Below are 21005 nucleotides of genomic sequence, written 5' to 3' on the forward strand. Positions count from 1 at the left end.
GAGGAGGAAAACCCTAGGACCACTGTGCAGCCCCGCCTCAGGAATGCAGGCAATGCAGTCAGAGCGATCTGTATCTTCAGGAAAAGGGAGAACAGAAAAGGCAGCAGCGCCAGGAGTCACCACCCCAAATCCCTGTGAATTCAGGAAACCGAGGCAGAAGGAGCCCAAGATGAAGGCTAGCCTGTGGTCACAGCCAGACTGTCTCCGAAAAGCAAAAAGGAAACAAAAACTAAATGCAGTGGAGAGATCCTCTTCTGTTTAAACAGCAGCGTAAAAAATGCACATGATGAGACAGCAACAGGGACACTGCGGTGAGATTCCAGGGCATGAAGCCACAGTGCACACGGCTCCACGGGCAATGCAAGCATTGGGGCGCTAGTTTACATGTGACAATTGTAATCTCTAGTGTGGCTACTAAAACAGCAGGGCACCTGCCATGCCAGCAGCCTCAGATGCTGAGGCAGGAGGATCTTAAGTTCAAGATCTGTTTGGGCTGTACCGAACTCTAGGCCAGTCTGAGCAATGCCGTGAGACCTTGTTTCAAAAGAAAAAGACGGGGGTGCGTCTACATGGACGAGCACTTACGAGAGATCTGGGGTCAGTTTCTAGCACGCAAAGCAACATGACTCATAATCCACACAGAGAGATGCAGCCAGAAAACCAAAAGGTTTATTAAAATGATATGAGAAGATGCAACAGAAGGCAGGAGAGGGGAGCAGAGAGACAGGAAGGTGGGGTGGGGGTGGACTGGGAACCGTGAATTAGTAGACCCCAATCCGTGCTCATAGTTTTCTAGAAGATTTCTGAGTGTATGCCGCATCCGCGTGTGGGGACGGCCACAGTCAGAGAGAGCGTCGGATCCTGTAGAGCCGGAGTTGCAGGTGGCTGAGAGCATCGTGATGCAGGTGCTGGGAGCGGAACTCAGGTCCTCTGGAAGAACAGCAAGAACCTTTTGTTTTGTGTTGTAGACAGGGCTTCCTTCTCTGTAGCTTTGGAGCCTGTCCTGGAACTAGCTCAGTAGACCAGGCTGGTCTCGAACTCCCAGAGATCCGCCTGCCTCTGCCTCCCGAGTGCTGGGTTTAAAGGCGCGCGCCACTGCTGCCTGGGTAAAAGCCTTGTCTCTGTCCCCAATAACATTTTTTTTTTTTTTTTTGGTTTTTCGAGACAGGGTTTCTCTGTGGCTTTGGTGCCTGGCCAGAACTAGCTCTCGTAGACCAGGCTGGCCTTGAACTCCCAGAGATCCGCCTGCCTTTGCCTCCCGAATGCTGGGATTAAAGGCGTGCGCCACCACCACCCGGCTCCCCAATAACTTTAAAGAGTTAGCCTGTGAGGGTGGTGCATGTCTGTGCACCGTGTGAGAGTGTGTGAGAGTGTGTGTGTGCCGTGCAGAAACACGACCATGGTTTTGGAGGAATATGGAAGAATCTGGACTAGAAAAGCAGTTGAACCCTTGAGCAGATCTTAACAGGTCACGCAGCTGAGAGTAGCGTGTGCTGTGGAGGCCAGGCTGAGAAGCTCAGAGAGAAGGAAGGATTTTTTTTTTTTAAAGACAAGATCTCTCTGTGTAGAGTTAGCCATGCTGGGACTCTCTATGTAGACCAGGCTGGCCTCAAACTCACAGAGATCCCCCTGCCTCTGCCTGTGCCGCTGCCCCTGGATGGAAGCAAAGACGTCAACACCTGGGCCAGAGGCCAATCTTTTGATATTTTGGCGGAGAATGTGGCTGCTCTCTATCCTTGCCCTCAGACTTTGCTGGAGGCTAGATTTACAGTGACAAATGTCTTTGGTGGAGATTTCAAAGCAGCCCTCATGGTGGCTGCCACACGGTTATTAGCAATCATGGTAAAAAAAAAAAAAAAGCAAGCGGGGCAAGAATAAGCAGGAGATGCAGTCAAAAGAAGAAAAGGACATCGGGAAATTTAATGCTGGAGCCAAGGCTTGTGCTGAAGGAGATGGAGAGCCAAACCCAGGGCAAGGCTCCACCCAGCTAAACTTCAGCTTGTGAAAGGAAAGACCTTAGGGATGAACAAAAGCTGCTATAATCAGGACCCAAGGGGACCAGTGTCCATCGTCATCCAAGGATCTACGTGCAGAGGGATTGTGGGATCTTCCTCCGGGGTCACTCTTGAGACTCAGATTGACTGCTCTGCTTCCCAGGTGCTGAGATTAAAGGTATGTGCCAGAGCTGGGTGGTGGTGGCGCACGCCTTTAATCCCAGCACTCGGGAGGCAGAGGCAGGCGGATCTCTGTGAGTTCGAGACCAGCCTGGTCTACAAGAGCTAGTTCCAGGACAGGCTCCAAAACCACAGAGAAACCCTGTCTCGAAAAACCTAAATAAATAAATAAAATAAATAAATAAATAAATAAATAAATAAAGGTATGTGCCACCCACCACACCTGGCACAAAAGCTTTTTTTTTTTTTGCTTTTTGGTTTTTAAAAAACAGGGTTTCTCTGTGTATCCCTGGCTGCCCTTGGAACTCACTCTGTAAACCAGGTTGGCCTTGAACTCACAAAGATCGTCCTGCCTCTGCCTTCTAAGTGCTGGGATTAAAGACGCCACCACCAACAGAGGCCATTTTCTAAAAAAAAAAAAAAAAAAAAAAAAAAAAAAAGCAAGAGGCTGGGTGCTGGTGGCGCCCACCTTTTATCCCAGCACTCGGGAGGCAGAGGCGGTGGATCTTTGTGAGTTCAAGGCCAACCTGGCCTACAGAGCGGAGCGAGTTCCAGGAGAGGCTCCAAAACTACACAGAAACCGTCTAGAAAAAAAAAAGAAAAAAGTTGCCTTTGGCATGGTACTTTATCACAGCAATAGAAATAAGTAAAGTAACTAAGACATCCTGTCTTAAAAGAAAAAAAAAGTTAAGTACAGGAAACTGACTTCCACATCAGATGGAGTCATTTAAGGCAAAACCAATGCTCCAAGAGCCAGCGAAGCAGACACAAATGTAACAGTCTTTGCTACAAAAGCAGCAGGGAGTGGCAGCAATGACAGAGAGAGCAGGGCTAGTCCAGAGGGGTGGACAGCAGAAGCAGAGCTGACCATCTGCAGCTGGCACTTGCCAAGTTCTGTCACACTGGGTTTAATGACAAGCCACGGTTTGAGGGGCATTTGACAAGAGTGGAGTCTGGGCTGAGTGTGGTGACACACAGTTCTAACCCAAGCACTGGGGAGGCAAAAACAGGCAGATTCCTGTGGTTCTGAGGATAGCCTGGACTACACTGAGATCCTGTCTCAAAGACAAAAGCAAGCCAGGAGTGGAGAATGGAAGACCAGTCTCTGCTTCAAGACGACAAGCTTCTCAGGGGTGGGAGGTGGCAGAGGGCCAGCACCAACAGGAGCGACAGGCCAGGGTGAACCATTTGGTTCTCAGTGCACAGGAGACAGTCAGGGGCTCAAAGCACGGGCACGGCTGGAAGCCCTGGAGAATGGGTCGCGGTCGCGGGAACAGAAGCCAAGCAGGGGCAGCCATGGCAAAGCCAGGCAGCCCTCTAGCCAGCTCAGTAGTGAGGCCTGGAGTGAGGTGGCCAGTAGCTTCCCGCTGGGGCATCAACGCCAGCACTACTGGAAGGGACGCTCTGGGAGTGTGGTCCCTCTGTGTCTCTGAAGTCTGCAGAGCTAGTGAGTGCGCAAGCATGGTGAGACTCTAATATAACTTTATTTACAGAGCCTGGGGAAGTGGCTCAGCTGGTAGAGTGCTTGCCTAGCATGCAAAATGAGCTTCACCCCCCCCCCCAGCCCGTAAGAGCCAGGTGCGCTGGCTCACAGCTGGGTCTAGAGAACCCGATGCCCTTTTCTGGCTTCATGTGGTGCACATACATACATACATGTAAGCAAAAGACTCATACCCATAAATAAAATCTTTTAAATATACATTAAAATATATTTTAAAGCACGTACAAACAAATAGAAACTTCATTTGCAAAGAGCAGCCATGTGGGGCCCCTGGCCTGGCGTCAGCAGAGTCTACCCCTCGACAGTCCAGCCTTGGGAATCGTGGGCCGACAACCTGCGTGCAGACACGGACTTGGAGCCCACTTAGCACCGTTTCTCTTTCAAAAGAGGAAGCAGCAGAGATGTAGTGATAACGGAGACTTTCGGCTGAGACCAGACTCCGAACAGCGAATTCCAGGCTGCGCACCGTAAGCGCTGCTCGTGACAAGTCCGAGCCCACAGTCTGTGACTCAGGACCGGTCACCTAGGAATGAAGCTGCTGTTGTGACTGTGTGGCCAGAGGCCCTGGAGTCTCATTGCTGCTGAACTGGGAGGGAGGGTGGAAACTCCCTTGGCCCCCAGCCTGAGCAGGCCACAAGCATTCCCTTCCCGCTGAGCTGAGCCTTCTCAGGAACATCTGCTTGAGCCACAGCCCTGCAGGGGACCACTGCAGCCCTGCAGGGACAGACTTCAGCACTTCTGCAAGGACACTGGCCCAGCTCCCTGCTGCTCAGCCTCTGGGAGGCGTCACCCCTGCTCACTTCTGTGATAACTGTTTAAAAATAGTTTATATTGTCCTCATTTTAGCTCAAGAGCACAGGGACTTCTGAGGAGTTGAGAGACAAGAGTGGAGACTGGAATGGGCTGGGCGTGGCGGCGCACACCTTTACTTCCAGGGCTAGAGGCAGAGGCAGGTGTAGCTCTGAGTTCAAAGTTAGCGAGTTCCTGGACAGCCAGAACCATAAGGAGACGTAGTCTCAAACAAACAAACAAATATACACCCTTCCACTAGTCCAGTGCGACAGTTAAATAGTGGAGACGCTTGCTGTCAAGCCTGAGGCCTTGAGTTCAATGCTTGGGACTCAATGATAGGGGAGAATTAACTCAGACAAGCTGTCCTCTGACCTCCACTAGTGTGGGAGTCCCCTGGGGGCCAGCCAGAGCTCCTCTGCTTATAGGGACAATGAGGTTGGAGGACCGTGTGCAGGGTGTGGTGACAGCAGCCCCCCAGGTTAGCAATGGCTGTAGTGTGAGGGTGACACCGGGCTGCCGCTCTGCTTTTGATGATTGCTGGTCCTCACGCGGGGGGGGGGGGGGGGGAGTAGCTGCTTCTGCAGCTCTTTTCCCGGCCTCTCCCTCACACTCTTCCACAAGTTCACTCCTGCCGAAGCTGCCACGGCTCCGGCCGCCAGGGGCAGACAGCACAGCTGTGCCTATCAGGAAGAGATTGTCTATCACCCATCCTCAGGCTCGTGACTTGGGGAAACCCATTTCGTCCCAGGCCGCTATTCCCCTTCCAGCACCCTGTGAGTAAGGCTTGCCTACTCCACCCCTCAGTGCTGGGTGCTGTCCCCTGGCAGGGATTGACCTGGCTCCCTGGCTGCTGCCTCTCAGCCCTGCCCATGCTAACCTGGGCTCTCACAAGTGTCTGTAAGGAGCAGCTGGGAACTTCTCCCTTACCCGACTCACATGGCTGCGTCAGTGGGCACTGCCAGGGCTGGCTGTCCCGAGGCACCTGACCTGCATGCTCCTTCCCATATGATGGAAGCACTGGAGTGAAGGCTGTGGCTCTTTTCTGAAAGGAGAAGACTCAGTCAGGCGGTGGTGGCGCACACCTTTAATCCCAGCACTTGGGAGGCAGAGGCAGGCAGATCTCTGTTGAGTCTGAGACCAGCCTGGTCTACAGAGCTAGTTCCAGGACAGTTAAGACTGTTACACAGAGAAACCCTGTCTCGAAAAACAAAAAGAGAAGACTTCTGTCCAGTCCTAAGAGGTCAGCTCTGGACATAGGTGCACAGACTCAAAGCTAAGGGACTCAGGGATTATTTCTATTTGTGTGTACATATACACATTAAACATACATGTAACAATAACAACAAAGACGAGATCATGAATGTGGGAGGGGGTATGGGTGGCGTTGGGGGGGTGACTACATTAGGAGTCATGTAGATGCATGTTCACCTATGATGTTCTCCATGGGATAAAGTCATCATAACAAACGAAACCCAGAGAAGAGGCTGCAAGCCCCTCATCAGCCACCAGGGAGACGGTAAGGAAATCAACGGCTCCTCTCCTGCTCACCAGGGTGGTTATGGTCTAAAACAACGGGGGGGGGGGGGGTAAGGTATGCTGGTGAGGATAGAGGGGACCTGGCAGCCTCAAGGATCCCCAGAGAGGGGAGAATGGCAGCCAGCTCCTTGCGAGTTGAGCACAGAGTCTCCACGACAATCAGTTCCAGGCTGAGGACATGGCTTGTCCGGGGGAGCGCCACGCTGCTCAGCGTGCCAGGCTGGGCCTGCACCTCACACATGCGCGCCACCTTCAATCCCAGCTCCTAACACTTGGGAGGTGGCAACGGGAGGCCTGGGAAGCTCAACCACACCACAAGTTCCAGGTCAACTCAGGCTATAGGAGACCCTATCTCAAAAACAAAGGGACAACAACCAACCAAAACCCAAGCCAGCAAACATGAAACTCTCGAGGGAAGAGAAAAAACGACTTTGCACTTGGCAGACAGATGGCGGTGGTACAGGTTATAAACCACTGCCTGTCACTCAAACGGACAGAACTGCACACCTTAAGTGACTTACCCCTCTCCTAAGAAGACAGCATGCGCAGCAGTCCCCGGAAGCCCCAGGTTGGTAGGTGTACGAGCTGCCATGTCCCCTCTACAGGCTCTGGCAGAGCCCACAGCAGCTGTCTGCCTCCTCTCTCTCCCTCAGCTGAAGGGAGGAGTTTAACCTTCCTTCTGGAGCCGGGCCAAGCCAAGGGTCGGCGACTGCCTGGGTTACTCGCGTCCTAGGTGCAGCCCGGTCTCACAAAGTCTGAAACCTTGCACTGTGTCTGCCAGCCACTCTCACCATGCCAGGGCGACTTTCTTTGACGTTCCACCAGGGGGCAGCAAAGGGAACCCTCAGAAGGATGAAGACATTCAGGGAGTCCTCAGCAAGGATCCCTGAAGTCTTTCGTAAAACCAAAAGGGATGAGGTCCTAGATAAAAGCAGTCAGGCTGGAAGCCCAGGAGCCACTCACGGGCTCTGCTCCAATTGTTCTCATGTCAACAGCGACACAGTGCTCAAGAACATGGACGGACACACACACGGATACACACACACGGATACACACACACGGATACATACACATGGATACACACACACGGATACATACACACGGATACATACACACGGATACACACACATGGATACATACACACGGATACACACACACGGATACACACTGATACACACACATGGGTACACACACACGGACACACACACATACGCACACATCTGAAGAAATGGCCAGGTCACACAGTTCAACTTCAGGGCTCTGGAGCTCTGAGCCTGTGTCCTGCCTAAGCCTCTGGAATCCAGAATATGGGGTGTTCTCCTTGGAAACACTGGGAGCCTGGGAAGACAGGGAAACACCACCAAGTTCACCAAGACCGGCTCTGAAACTCAGAAAGCCAACTCCTCAGGCTGAGCAGAAAGGATTTTGTTGGCTCCCGCAGAAAAGCCCTCCGCCCTGGGGTGAGCGTTAGCAGTAAATTCCATGGCGCATTGGCAGCTCCGCGTTCCTGCCAGCTTTGGCTGCAGAGTGACATTTGGAAAGGCTGGACGGCTGACCTTTGGTTGGACGGGGGTGAGATGCTGCGCCTGTCCTTTTGGAGCCATGGTTTCCTGGCAAGGACAGAGTATTCCTCTCATATGGACAGGGGACAGCTAGCTAGCGTTCTACAGTCCTCTGTGTCCCAGCCCCAAGAGAAGACAGGAGCCTGCTGCAGACACGGCACTGCCAAGCTTAGCAGCCCAGGACTCTCCCAGTCATCTCTGTCTGACCAGACTTCCCTCCCTGGGTCTGGGGAGGAAGAGGCAGAGGCGGGCAGGGGAACCTGGCCAGTGTCTTAGCCGCTCTGCTGCTTCCCTGGGTGCACACCTTCCTCCTGGAGCAGGTTCTGCCTCCGCCCTGGCCAAGGGGAGCTGTGGTTGTGCGCCATGCACTGGGTGCACCCTCACCATGCCAGGGGTGGAGTCTTCTAGGTCCCAGACTCGGGGGCAGAGTTCCACTGTGGGTGTCAGGACACTGGTCCGCCTGAGAGCAGCCCAGTGTTGTGTCAACACACCAGTGAGCTGGACACGTCCTCTACTGAGCCCTAAACCAGGATCCCTTCTGGGTAGGCTGCATCTCCCAGAAAGCAGGAAGAGCCTGGAAGTGGCTTCCATGGGTAAGGGGAGCTCTGAGAGCCTGAGAGATGACTGGAAGGTTGGCACTGGGGTCCCAGGTCCTGGGCCACAACAGGCCCTGTGGCAGAGATGAGTCAGTACTGTCCCAGTCCGCCCCGCCCGCAGCTCCAGGCAGCAGGGGAGGCGCTGGCCTCTGATCAGACACTCTACACGGCTTCCCCCTGTTTACATGGAAACACCAAACATGTTCGAGGGATCTCCTGAGCCCCATGCTGACGCAACATGGTTGCTGTGAGGGGCCCTGACCAGTTGTTCTCAAACCTCCCTAGACTTTGTGTCCTCTGTGGGGGGGGGGGGAAGATCCGCTGCAAGAAAATTTCAGATTTCAGAGTTGAAGACAAGATTTCAAAATCTGGCTTTAAATAAACATGGAATTAAAAAAAGAGAGAGCGCGCACGGAGCCTCCAGCAGCCGAAATTAGCAGCAGCCAGCCCTGGGCAGGGAAGCCATCTGTGAGCATGGGAAGCAGCGTGTACATGTCTGGGCTTCTCACTCTGGCAGGACCAGCTGGGGACGGCTGTGCTGCAGTGGGGAAGGACCTGGCGGAACACCCCGGGGCTCCGGGGTTGGGTGTCTTTTGACTTCAGGGTCTGGAAAACAATGTCCTCTGCCACAACCTGAAAACACCTTTAGACGTGTTCGAGGCAACGTAAGAGGCAGAGCAACAAGGAAGCAGAGGGGATGTTTTGTTTGGGGATGAGCGAATCTGTACAGTGATCAGGAAGCAAGGTTTGGTTTTCATCCTATCCCAGGGAAGGTAAGGGACCACTCCGGCCTATGTAGGGCACTCTGCGGAGCAGGAGGGTACAGCCAGGTCTGCCCGGGATAAGCTGCTGCTGCTGCTCCTGCTGCTCCAGCTGGCTTCACAGAGTGGTCTTGCCCTGATACCGGAATAGCACTTTTTCAGCTTTCAGCTTTCTTATTTACCCATTTAGGGCACAACCCCACCACAAGCGGGGTACGTACAGAAGGAACGGGTGTGCCTGACGTGGGGTGGGCTTTCTGTGTTGCCAAGGGCACCCGAATCCCAGCACTCAAGTGTGGTCTTGTGTATGTGTGTGTGACTGCCGGCTGCACCTCCCCACCAACCTCAGGTCCACTCAGGGTCCCATCTCTGGACCGCAGTCCTCCGAGCTCACTGGGCCAGCTGCACAAGGGTTCGGTGCAGAGGGCGCCCGCCGCTGCAGCCCGTCACCTGCCCGAGTTATTTAAGTCTGCATTGTCAGTTAATGTATTCTAATAGGCAAGTGGGTGACCGAGCTGGCAGACGCAGGATTGACGCTGGAATGTAACAAGAGGAGAAGCACCCAAGGAAACTTCGAGGCTTGTTTGCGCCCCTGCACTCACCCCCGCGCTACCTCCCACAGGCACCTGGAGTCATGCCGATGTGATGTGCAGATTACATAAGGGGGGTGGTTACTGGGGAAGCATGCCCCCCCCCCCATACCAGGGCGACAGGGCAGGGTGGGAGGGTCTATCTCCCACACCTCTGCCTTCCTGGGCCTGCCTGTAGGGGAGGCTCTGTGGGAGGTCGCAGTTGTGAATGGAACTTTCTAGTGTCTTTAAGAGGACAGAGGCAGGGTCAGGTAACACTCTGGAAAACCAAAAGACCAGGCTCACACCTCCACCCACCAGGCAAATGCCCCGCCTGGTCCCTTCTTTGCAGCCACACTGTAGGTGTGAGCGGAGACAGGACACCAGTAACAGTCAGGTGTGCAGGGCTCATCTGCCTCCTACAGCAGAACGCAGGGCCCACATGGAGGCTAGAGAAGCAAGGTCCGAACCACGCCAGGCAGAGAGTAAAGCCCAGGTGCAGTCTGGGAGGAGGGGGAGAAGCATCGCCGTCTGGGAGAGCAGGAGAGCCCAACTGCTCGCCAGACCTCAGCTCTAGCGAGGCAGGGATGGGCCCTGTGCAGAGCCAGCTCCCAGCACCCTCTGACCTGTAGCCCAGGGCCCTGCAAGGTCCTTTGGTCTACATTTCCTCATTCAGAGCAAAGACACTCCACAGCCTCCTCTTTGTTTTCTTCTTTAGAGAGGTCCCAGGGACTAAGCCCAGGGATGAAGCCCAGCGCCTCAGATATCCTAAATCGGCCGGAGCCCACCCAGCTATTGTTGTTAGTTTGTTGCCTTAGTGTGATATATTTACTCCAATTCAGGAGCCAGGGCTGACACATTAACTAAAGTCCACAGTTCATTTAGAGTTCTCCAGGCTCGATCTAGTGTCCCTGACCGGGACCCAACAGGACTCCAGGGTACCTTCAGTCTTCCTGTCTCCTCAGGCTCCCCAGGGTTGCGGTCTCTCTGCCTTCGGTCACGATGGGGGACAAGGAACCACGGGGAGCACTGGTCAGAGGCCAGGGGTCTACTGTACTGTCCTTGCTGGGCTTGGGAGGAGAGACTGGGGGGGAAGAGCGCCCTGTTCAGGGCAGTGCCAGTCTCTAAAACACCGTGAGTCCTCCACATGGCTCTGTACTCCCTGACTCCTCCCAACACTGCTCAGCACCCTAAGGTCTGCTTTGGGGGATGGGGGAGGCTAGGGGACCTGGCTAGAGCCATGTGGTGTCTGCCCTGCCCCTGCAAGCTGACTGGTTTCTAGAATGAACTCCTTAAACCCAGGCCTTCTCCTCACACTGCACCCATCCCCCCAGCCTGACATGGTCAGGTCTCAACCTGTCCCCATCCACTGTGGCAGGCTATGCCTTTAAGACCAGATGAACCCAAGTGACTGATTGCAGCAGAAACAGACTTCCTGCTGGGAGGAGTGGGACTCCCACCTCAAGCTCCCAGCATGGTTTTGCTGATAAAGTTCTAGGCAAGAAGCTGGCCAGCCATTCAGATTGTCCTACAGACAAGAAGGCTTCTGTCCTCAGGCCTGGCTCAGGCACCTGCCAAGCAGAATGGAAAAAGTCAACATGGGTGACCGGGGTGTAGAGGGGGAAAAGGAAGGCTTTTCCTGAAGCCCCAGAAGCACAAGCTCCTGTACCTCTCTGTCTCTCCTACTAGAACTTTCTGGTTACCTATTACAAAAGCTCTAGCCTGGGAATGAAAACAGAAGAGTTCTGATTGGGAGATCCCTCCCTCCGGGAGAGGAAGAGCTGCCAGGTGGGGGTGGGGTGGGGTGGGGGTGGAAAGCTCCCCCTTAAGAGGCACAGATCTCCCACCATCTTTGGAGACCTTAGACAAATGGCTACCCTCCTAAGCCAAGCTCAGCAAAGTGGCTGAAAATGAAGGAGGTGAAGGCAGGGTGACAGCCTGCCGGGGGTCACTTCCCCAAGGGTGGCTTCTGCTGAGCACAGACTCCCAATCCGTGCCTGCCTTGCCAGGAGAACAGCTTGCTTGAAATGCAAAGGCTGTCATCCTGTAATTAAATCTGAGACCCCCCCTTCCTACATGACGCCGGGATGAAGCCACTTATATAACGCAACTAAAAATAATCTTGTGGAGACATACACACGGGCGCTCCCCACTCCCAGCCCGTCTCCGGCGATGCCCACCCTAAACCGGTGACCCGCGGCAATGTGGATCAGAGGTTGGTCTTGTCTTGGACCGCGGGCACAGTGTTACGCACGCTGACTACAAGGCTCGTGGCGCTCAGAGGAGTGGATGCATGGATTATATGTGGATTACATATGGCTAGGGGACTGCCAATCTCTACTCAGGGAGGGCTGACAAGTCCCCAAAGAGGAAAGTCAGCAGCATATGGACACTGGTCTGGGCTCTCAGTGACTCTCCAGAGCTGCTCCCATCCACCTCAGAACTTGGACCAGTGAGCCCCATTCCCACCTCAGCTACAAGACCAGGAGCACCATGGGAGGTCTGGGAGGGTATGCCGGCTGGCAGTCTCCACCTGGGCAGTGCTTCTTACTATTCCTCCTGGGGAGACACAGGAAGAGCGGATGACAATGGTTCCACCTTGAGGATGGTTTCCTCCCCCCCCCCCCCATGGACAGAAGTGGGTGCAAGCCCACACACGGGCCATAATTTCCCAGCTACCAGGCGGCGGAACCTTTAGGAAAGTAAGCAGATTCCCCATCCACCGATGTATTGGGAAAAGGTCTAAGATGAGGTTTGCAATGGTCTTTGGATGAAGAGGAGCCAGGGAAGGAGGAGCCTCCTAACGCCACTTGCAGCCAGTGTCCTGGTAGATCTGGACGCCCCATTTACAGCGTCCCTACCCACTCAGCAATGTGAACTTTGACCGTTGGTGCCCCCACTACTTTCTGCCTGGCTCAGAAAGGCTCCAGGGAACATCACTGAAGTCTAGACTCGGGCTAGGATTACCCGCTAGAGAACTGAAGGAGACTTGTCCTTGTAGGCTGGACATGAAGACAGGTCCTGACTGTCTTCCTCTTGTCCCCACCCTGCTCCCAAAGTAGTCCTGTCTGTGCCAGCCTTTGGTCACAGTGCACTGAGCTGCAGGCAGGATGCAGGTTTATTTCCACCCAAGTGTCCTCACACCCCTCTTCCCACTGTGGACTCCTGTGGAAGTTATTCAGGCCTGAGGCTGCGGGAAGACAGCTGGCTTGAGTCTGTCACCCATGCGAGTATGGTCCTTGGACAGAAACAGGGTGACTGTGGGTAGGTGGTGTAGGGAAAGAGTCTTGGGTTGTTGCAGAAGAAGGGGGGGGTGGTCCAGACCATGGGAACTTTTCTGGGGGAGCCCCTTCTCCCTCTCCCAGAGAGACCTCCTGTTTTTCCTGCCAACCTTCGCCTCTCATTCTCCTCTATGGCTCCGATCTTCTGGGGGCAAGCCCGGAGGGGCTGCCTCTACCCCTGTGCACCAGCTCCCTGTTGGCCTTCAGATCAGGGAGGGATCAATGTGTGACGGGATGGAGCAGGCACTATACCATGCTGGTCTAGATCAACAGATACAGGGAGGGAGGGGCAACTGTGACCAACCAGTTGCACGAGTCAATGAAAAATTAAAGTTCAAAAATAAAATTTAAGTTGGCTTTCTGCCACTTGCAACCGAAATAGCCCGAGAAAACAGATACACAGGGATATAGATTAAAATGATCCAAACAATAAAGAAAAAAGAGGACACTAGGGCCAGTGGCTGAAAGAACGGGAAGCCAAATCTCTGTCCTGTGCTTTCTAAATCCCTCCCTGTGCTTCTTACACGTGTAGCAGAGTGAACGGGACCCGTCTGAGTCCCTGCGAACTGTCTGACAGCCGCGCCACGGAGTCCTCTGGGTTGCTGAAGGAGTGGAGTGACCAGCTGTCCAGGAAATGGATGCTGGAGTGTTATGTTTAATTAAAAGGAAACATTCAGCTCTGGTGTTTTACAATGTAAAGCAAATAATTGCTCTATGCTCGCTTAATTTATGTAAATATTTCTCCAAAGGAACTGTGCTGGAACCCCGTGTGCCAACCTGGTCAGTTTCCTCCGCCAAGCCTTCCTGATACCGCCAGCCGCTGGGCTGGGAGGCTCCTCCCCCGGAGCTTCCCACCCCACTCCCGCCCCCACCCCTCTCCCTACCGTACCACCCTCCAGGATTCTCTCCACGCCCCACGCGCCCCTCTCCCGGGTCCTCTTCTCAGAATCCTAAACCTCCGTCCAGCGCCTGCCCTCCTGCGCTCAGGATCCTCCCTCTAATTCAGCACCCTCCTCCGTCTCCACCCACTCCCGCCCCGGGAGTCCTCCCTTCCGGAAGACCGTCCGGGGTGACCGCAGGCCTCGCCGACTCACCTGCAATAGCGCGGGAGCCACCGGCGCACTCCTGCGGGACCCTCGCGGGCCTGCTGCCCCGATCGCCGCCTCCCTCCCAAGTGCCCCCCGCACCGCCCACACCCCGCGCTCGCTCCTTCCTGCGCCACCCCGCCCCCGCTTCCCGCCCCCAGCCCGGCTGTCGCTCCGGCCCCCTCAGGCTGCTCCAGGGCCTCGGCGCGCGCCGCGCCTCCGCCTCCCGGCGGCCGGCCAATCGCTGCCCGCAGCCGGCCTCCGAGTCCCGCCTCTATCCCCGCCCTGCGCCCCCGCCTCCGAAACCCACCAATGGGAAGGACGACACGGGAGCGGGCCCGGCGGTTGCCTAGCAGCGGCTGGGTTGGGCGGGGGCGGACAGCCGGGGGCGGTGATCCGGGCGCGGCGTGGGCGGGGCTCGGGGGCGGGGTCTAAACGGGGTGGGGCCTGAGCGGCTATAAAAGCCGCGGCCGCCGGGCGCCGAGCTCTGTGGTCCTGGTCTGCGCGCCTTTTCTTCTTGCTGTATCCGTTGCCTTCCTTAGCGCCGCCTGTTCTCCTTCTTTGGTCTGTGGTGTAGCCGGGACCCAGGACCATGTCGCTTTCACGCTCGGAGGAGATGCACCGGCTCACGGAAAATGTCTACAAGGTGAGTTTCCAGCGCGACCCCGAGTGCGCCCCTGAGTCTTCAGGCCCGAGCCGGACACCGGCTCCCGGACTGCGGGTGGGGTGGGCCGATCTTCGGTTGGTCACAGGTGGCCGCGCCCGCCCAGGGTCCTTGCGCCCGCCGCGGTCCGCGCAGTCCCCGAGCACGAGTGGGCGCCCCCACCCCGACGGCGCTCGGCCCCCGCGCGCGCGTGCTCCCTCGGTACGCCTGTCTGCCCCGGCGTCCAGAGGGACCGAGCGGCGCGAAGCCTGGGCTGCTCTGCCACCCCGGAGTGAGGGGAAGAGGGAGCGGGGGCGGCGTGGGGGTTGCAGACTGCAGCGGTCCGTCGCCCTGCGCTTGCTTGGCGCGGTGGCACCGTAGGGCTCTCCTAGGCGCTGTTATGCCAGCCTCTGGGCACTTTCTCCTCAACAGGCTTTCCCTTTCCACAACTCCTTTACGGCTGTTAATGGACGTAGCCCCAAGTGGGAGGTCGAGCGCGGGCAGGTTGGATGGGTGGACAGATAATCCATCATCTTATGTAACCGCAGAGGGAGAAGACTAATTGTGTAGGAGGCTGACGCGCCTGCTTTTGCTTCTGATATGTGTTAAGAGTCGCATGCACATTCTCATCTGTGAGATGACAGTTTCTCATAGGAGAACTGCAGAGCCTTCCTCTGGCCCCCTCGAGAAGCCCCCTGCTGTCGTGTTATGTCTGTGCCTTGGGTACAGATGGACGGGCCATTTCCCGTTTCTTCAGTATGGGTTCTCACAGTCCTGGCCCCCCACCTCCAGTAACACAGCCTGAGGCTCCCTGATGGCACCAGGCCCACTGCAGTTCTCAGGGACATTTTCTTTTTCCTCAAGAGAGAGATTCCTGCCCTGACCGGTCCGTGGCAGTGCTTTTACAAAGCCAGGCATTATTTCAGAACTGTGTCTGAAGGGTCAGCGGAAGGCTTGGGATCAGACTTTGATTTTTACATGGAGTTGCTGGTTCATGGCTGAATGAGACCGTGCTCTGCTCCAGGGCAACAGTTTCTGTTTGTACGAACCAGCCATGGCTGCGCCTTCCTAGGCATCGCCTTATGAAACCCCCTTAGCTGTGCTCACTCCGCTGCCGGCAGGATGGAAGCTTCTAGGGTGGCCCCTTAGGTGTCGGCTGGAGTCCGGGGGGCAGATTATACTTTTAATTTATCCTTTAATAAAGGCTTTAAAGTTGTAGCTACGTGGGTCTGGAGGAATCCTGAAGGTGGGTGGAGGGGCTGAAGGAGCTCCAAAGCTGTGTTGGAGCCGCCGGCAAACGGGATTCAGAGCAGCCTTTGGGTTTTCTGTTTAGTATCCAAAGACTCTGGTGTGCTCTGTGGAAGCAAGCACGTGCTGTCAGGGGAGTGAGGTTTATTAAATTATTAGTCATTAGTTCCATTACAGTTTGCTCTTTACTGCAGGGGTGGGAGAGAAGTCCTGGTCACAGTCTGCACCTCCCCATTTTTCCTGGTTCTGCACTGGAACCATTAAACAGGAACTTCCCTGTCGAGCATATGCAGGGTGTGAGGAGTAGCTTTGCTCAGGAGAATCCCACAGTCCTCCTTAGTGAGACTCCCGCCTGGGCAGTCAGCCTGCACTCCCAGCTCCAGGCTTCCCCCACATGCTGCTGGAATCCATCCGGATGTCCAGAGTCAGAGCTGCTGCAGTGGCAGAGAAACTCTCTGGATCTTGGCCCTCGGGGTGGGCCGTCCAGCAGTGGCTGCAGGCTAGCAGGCTGGGCACTCAGGGTGGACTCCTCGTGGGTCGTTTGCTGTTTGGCCAGTGGTTGGCACGCCTTCCGGGTGAACATGTGGCGTGAGATCTTCGCCAGCTTTGGAGGTGTTGGGCACAGGTAGGATGCAGATGTCCGAAGGACTTTCCTGCCTGGTAGGCCAGTGGCTCTCGTACCCTCTAGGGGCCCAGTACTGAGTCTTTGACTCCCGTGCTCAGTTTTCACGTTGTGTTTTGTTACTCAGAACTCCACGGTGTGTGGTGGCGCTGGTACAGGTTGGGCAGCTTTGGCGTGTGGGCCAGAAGATACCCGGCCCACACAGAGGCACAGTCGAGGGAGAGCCAGAGCCACCAGTGTGCAGCTGTAGGCTGGTCCAGCCAGTCTGCCTTGCGTGCGTCTTCTCCTGGGACGTGTGGTGACTGACTCCCTGCTAGGGGCTGTTCCTGTGCTGGCAGGACCTCTTGGGAAGCCTGGGACGTGGCTCTGTTCCGTGTCACCCGCCATGCAGCTCCGCTGTTTGCTTTGGCCCCTGCATCACTTCGGCTGCAGTTCTGAGCGGTGTTTGCCTTGGCAGAGAGAGATGCTTGTCCTTGGCCCTGCTGATTAAGGATTCAAGAATAAAATGTACAGTTTTGATTTTCCTCCTGGAAGAACGCAGTCTTTGACCTCTTTCCTGGTGGCTCAGTTCCCTTGGGAGCTATGTCCTCGGGGAATTTCATGAAAGATGAAGGAAAGAAAAACAGGACAGCTTCATGCTGTTCACCAGGAGCTTATCCGTAGGCCTTTGGGCCCTGTGGAGAAGGGGAGCCCTAGGCAAAGAAGACCCGTTCCCCTCCTCCCCCCCATGCACAGGCAACAGAAACTAGAGTCTGACTGGTGTCCACCCTGGGTGGTACCTGGATTGGGCCTAGATTTCCGGAGGCAGGGTCTTCTGCCCAGGTGAAAGAAAGAGTATCTGTGCTCTTCAGAATAAGTCAGGCTAATGCCTCAGAGCCATTTTGGGTCCCTCTGAGTATACAGAAGTGATTTCTTTAGCAGCTTGATGACACCCTGCCTGGTGGGATGAGAAGAGAGGGTCAGATCAGCTAATTTGTTGATGTTTTCGAGACAGGGTCTCACTATGTAGCCCTGGCTGTCCTGGAACTCATATGTACACCAGGCTGGCCTGGAACTCATAGAGATCCGCCTGCCTCTGCCTCCCCAGTGCTGGGATTAAAGGTGTGTATCGCCATGCCTGGTATTTTTCTTTCCAAATTTTTATTTGTGTGCGTGCATGTGTGTGTGTGTGCATGCATGTGCCGCACAGCTCCCACTTGTGGGAGTGTGTTCTCTCCTACCAAGTGGGCTGTGGCCGCGCTCTGGCTGCCAGCTGGTGGTGAGCACCCTCACCTGCTGTGCCATCTCGTAGGGTTTGTTGTTGGTTTTCTGAGACAAGGTTTCAGGTAGGCTAGACCTGCCTCAGGCTCACTACACAGCTGAAGATGACCTTGACTTCCTGACTCCCCTGCCTCCACCTTCCAGGTGCTAAGATTATAGGCTCGTGCTCTGTGCCTGGCTGAGTTTAGTGTTTTCTCAAGGATGATAGCCCATGAGAAGCCCTGGATCCTGGGTAACCCCATGACCCTTGAGGGTGACAATCACTCCTTCAAGAACGGTGCTACAATCTCCTTTGGTTTGCAGCCTGGCAGAAGCTGCTCTTGGTATTGTGGTCCCAGGGCCGTGGGCCAAATGGTTGGGATTGTTCCCAGCGGCTGTCATCTTCCTCACATTGTGGCTATTGGCAGAAAGCTGACCTGGCCACGATGTAGCCGTCCAATGAAGGTAGCAGGTACCGAAAGGTTCCTGGAGCAGTTGAGCTGGCCACTCGTATTATGATTGGTCAGGTCTGGCAAGGAGGAGCCCCCCCCATTCCTCCTAAATCCCTCCTACTTCTCTAGAAGGATGTTTTGGGGGGTCCATGGAAGTGTGGGACCATAAGCTCTCCACACACACCAAAGTGGTACTCTTAACTTTGTTTTAAGACGGGCGGGCTGGGTAGTGACCGTGAAGCAGAGTTTCTCAGACACTAACTGCCAGTGCTGTGTTCTTTCCTGTGTGCACATGTGTATTATAGGCACTTCCGGGTCTGGCCTATCAGTGGGGAGGCTGGGTATGCTCTCACCGAGCGGACCTGTCTAGGCCTGTCGTTTGAGCACTCCCTTCATGCGTTACCTGTCCTTGCCCACCGCCAGCATCTTAGGGATGGCAGTTCAGATCTTGTCTCCCTTTCAGTTCAGCCAGGGTGACAAAAGGCACCATCTTGTTTGCCGTACTGACCTCTGAGTTGACCAGCTCTGCAGCCCACGTCCCCAGGCCTTGTCCTGTAGGCCATCCAGAGTGCTAGCTTATGAAGTGCCTAGCTCACTGTTGTGTGCAGTTGGTGTTTGCTGGTGGAGGTGACCGTGGTGTTCCAGTGGCACCTGGGCATGGTCATCTTTGTGTCCAGGTTGGCTTGCAAGAGTGCTTGTCTGTGCCTGCCGAGTGGTTGGTCTGTGCTAGAGTAAGTCTTTTGGGGGGAGGTTGACTTACTGTCCGCAGCGACTAGCTAGCCCTGAGGTCACGGTGAAGGCTGGTGCTGCTCCCAGGATGTCAGCAACAGGAGGGGGCTGAGTGGGTGCTGCTGGGGGCTCAAGTCTTGCTGCTGTCGTGTTCTTGGGTTGCAGTTTCTGAAGGACCAGCCCCTGAGGTCTGCATCCTGCCCTTTGGCATAGGGAAAGGGTCTTGCAGGGGAGGGCCTAGCTTCTTGAGGAGGCAAGCCACAGGGAGGCCGAGGGACAGCCCATCTTGTCTCTGCTTAGCCCCTCATGGTCCCCTTTGTGCTAAATATCCTGGACCAGCATTGCCTGTGGACAGTTGATTGCTGCTGACTAGGTCTGATTCCTGTGCTCTGTCTCAGTTCCCGGTGCTCTACCCAGGGCCTCCCATGCTGCCTTCCTGTCCTGGTCTTCTGCTGAGGCCTCGAGGTAGAGAAGCCTCACTTCCCTGAAAGGCCTGTGCTCAGGGCACCTGGGCAACCGTCAGCTTACCCCGTTTAGCACAGCGTTACACGGTGTTGTGTTGTGTTCCCTGCCTGCGCCTGGAATAATTACCAACGGGCGTGGACCATTGGCACCTTCCTCCAACCCCTGCCACCCCCTGCTCTGAGTCATCCCCAGCCCAATTGTGTAAGTACAGCTGCATGATGACTGGAGGAGCCTCAACCTGGGGTGGCAGAGAGGTCGAGGGGTACAGCTGCATCCCCGAAACACATGCTCGGAAGCTTCAGCCTGCAGGTCCAGGGGGAGGCTGGCATGGTTAGTCTGAACCACTCGTAAATCCTTCCTGCCCGTGCCGTGCATTCGCAAGGCCCAGGCTTGGAAACTCAGGACCCCTTTATCCCTGTGACCAGGGTGACTTATCTCCCCGATATATCCCCAGGGCCCTGGCTGGGTTCTGATGGGAACCCAACAGCAGTTAGGTCTGAGTAAGAGGTGACATTGGAGCTACCATCTGCCCACACTCAGGGACAGCTCTTCAGCCCTTGGCCTGAGGAGCTTGGGCCCAGCATGTGCCGTTTCCCTGGAGGTGATGACCCAGGTGTGTGGCTGGCAAAGCAGGTCAGAACGTTAGCAGCAAAAGTTTTGTCCTGCTGGGTCCTGGAGTCCCTTGAGGTTGCTCCCTTGCCAGAGAGATGAGAAAGTAGAGGATGGGAAGGGGGCAGAGTGGCCAGGGTGGCGTGGAGATGGTGAAGAAGCGGGACATCAGCTGATGGTTTCCAAGGAGTCACCTTGAGAACCTGGGGCAGACCCAGGCTTTGCGTCTGTGTGGGCATCCTGCAGCTGAGCTGCTGCCGGCGTCGACAAGAACCCCTTTCTGCCTGCAGCCCACCTTCCAGGCCTAGCTCAGCTCTTCTCTGCCTGCTCCACAGTGGGCTGCCATAAAACGGTGTCTGGTCCTGTGTGACCTGGGCTGTGGCATGAACACTAGGATAATCCTAGGGTCCGTGGATGCTCCAGGGCCCAGTGAAGCCAGTCTTGATGTCCTAGCCTGAGGTGAAGGCCCCAAGTCCCGTGCCCTCTGGTGGAAAGGGTGTGAGAAGTTCCACAGAGAATACCCTCTGGTCTAGATACAGGAGACCCCTGAGCAAGCGAGAACACTCTCCTCTGGCTTGGGAATTATTTACTGCAGTGACTGTGTGTGTGTGTGTGTGTGTGTGTGTGTGTGTGTGTGTGTATGACAGTGACAGAGACAGAGACAGACAGAGGGGGGTGGTCTCAGTCTGGCTAGCACCTCCTACCTCTGCCTGCCCAGGCCTGGGCCACCACTCGGGCCCTGCAGTCGTTCCTTTAGGATTATGTAGGGGCTGAGTATAGAACTCAGAGGCAGATCATTTTCCTAGCATGCTCCAGACCCCACACAGTGCTGGGGGGTGGAGGGGTCGAGGAGCTGAACACAGAGATCCACACCCATAATCCCAGTGTTTGGGAGACCAAGGCAGGAGATTCCTGTGAGTTTGAGGCCAGTCTGGGCTACATAATGAGTCCCAAGTCAGCCAGGCTACAGAGTGAGACCCTGTCTCAAAAACAAAACAAAACAAAAACAAAAAACAAACAAACAAAAAGCCCACAACCTGGATGGGGTGTAAATATTAGATTTTTAATGTTAAGAATTCTCCAAAACTTACTTGCTTTTTTTTTTTTTTTTTTTTTTTTTTTTTTTTTTTTTTTTTTTTTT

General features: G+C 55.2%; 2 protein-coding genes across 15 annotated transcripts in view; one reads left to right on the top strand and one right to left on the bottom strand.

Moving 5' to 3' along the window:
• Positions 1–583: 583 nt before the first annotated feature.
• On the bottom strand, positions 584–14188 carry LOC126500333 (uncharacterized). 9 transcript variants are annotated; one of them, XR_007591317.1, is made up of 4 exons: positions 13867–14188; positions 7220–7341; positions 5395–5509; positions 654–930 (listed from the first exon to the last, which is right to left on the bottom strand). XR_007591317.1 is itself a non-coding variant. In XM_050140110.1 (4 exons), exons 1-3 carry the CDS (start codon positions 10638–10640, stop codon positions 4819–4821), a joined length of 651 nt encoding a protein of 216 aa, XP_049996067.1. In that variant the 5' UTR covers positions 10641–10943; the 3' UTR covers positions 654–930; positions 3901–4818. The 9 variants fall into 9 exon arrangements, 2 of the variants coding, with proteins under 2 accessions (XP_049996066.1, XP_049996067.1); XR_007591318.1 differs by lacking the exon at positions 7220–7341 and adding an exon at positions 11961–12050; XM_050140110.1 differs by lacking the exons at positions 7220–7341; positions 13867–14188 and adding exons at positions 3901–5147; positions 10434–10943.
• Positions 14189–14333: 145 nt separating this feature from the next.
• Positions 14334–21005, top strand: part of Baiap2 (BAR/IMD domain containing adaptor protein 2) — a 65537-nt gene continuing 58865 nt past the window's right edge. For 4 of the 6 annotated variants that reach the window (XM_050140105.1, XM_050140106.1, XM_050140103.1 and 1 more), the window contains exon 1: positions 14335–14503. In XM_050140105.1, the coding sequence (XP_049996062.1) occupies positions 14450–14503 (54 nt within the window). In that variant the 5' untranslated portion in view covers positions 14335–14449. Of the gene's footprint in view, positions 14504–21005 lie in introns of all 6 variants that reach the window. The other 2 variants (XM_050140107.1, XM_050140108.1) reach the window with 1 other exon arrangement.

Source organism: Alexandromys fortis, unplaced genomic scaffold (genome assembly GCF_014885135.2).
Source record: "Alexandromys fortis isolate MF-2015 unplaced genomic scaffold, M_Fortis_MF-2015_v1.1 scaffold_39, whole genome shotgun sequence".
NCBI lineage: Eukaryota > Metazoa > Chordata > Mammalia > Rodentia > Cricetidae > Alexandromys > Alexandromys fortis.

Bases quoted from the DNA above. Each gene is read 5' to 3' on its own strand.
- LOC126500333 (XM_050140109.1), bottom strand. From the start codon at position 10,640: ATGTGGAGGACTCACGGTGTTTTAGAGACTGGCACTGCCCTGAACAGG. The intron at 5,510-10,433 runs GTACCCTGGAGT...TTCTCCTTTCAG, and splicing joins AGGAGACAGGAAGACTGAAG to AAAAGAGCCACAGCCTTCAC. The intron at 931-5,394 runs GTAAGGGAGAAG...CTGTTCTTCCAG, and splicing joins GACGCAGCCATGTGAGTCGG to AGGACCTGAGTTCCGCTCCC.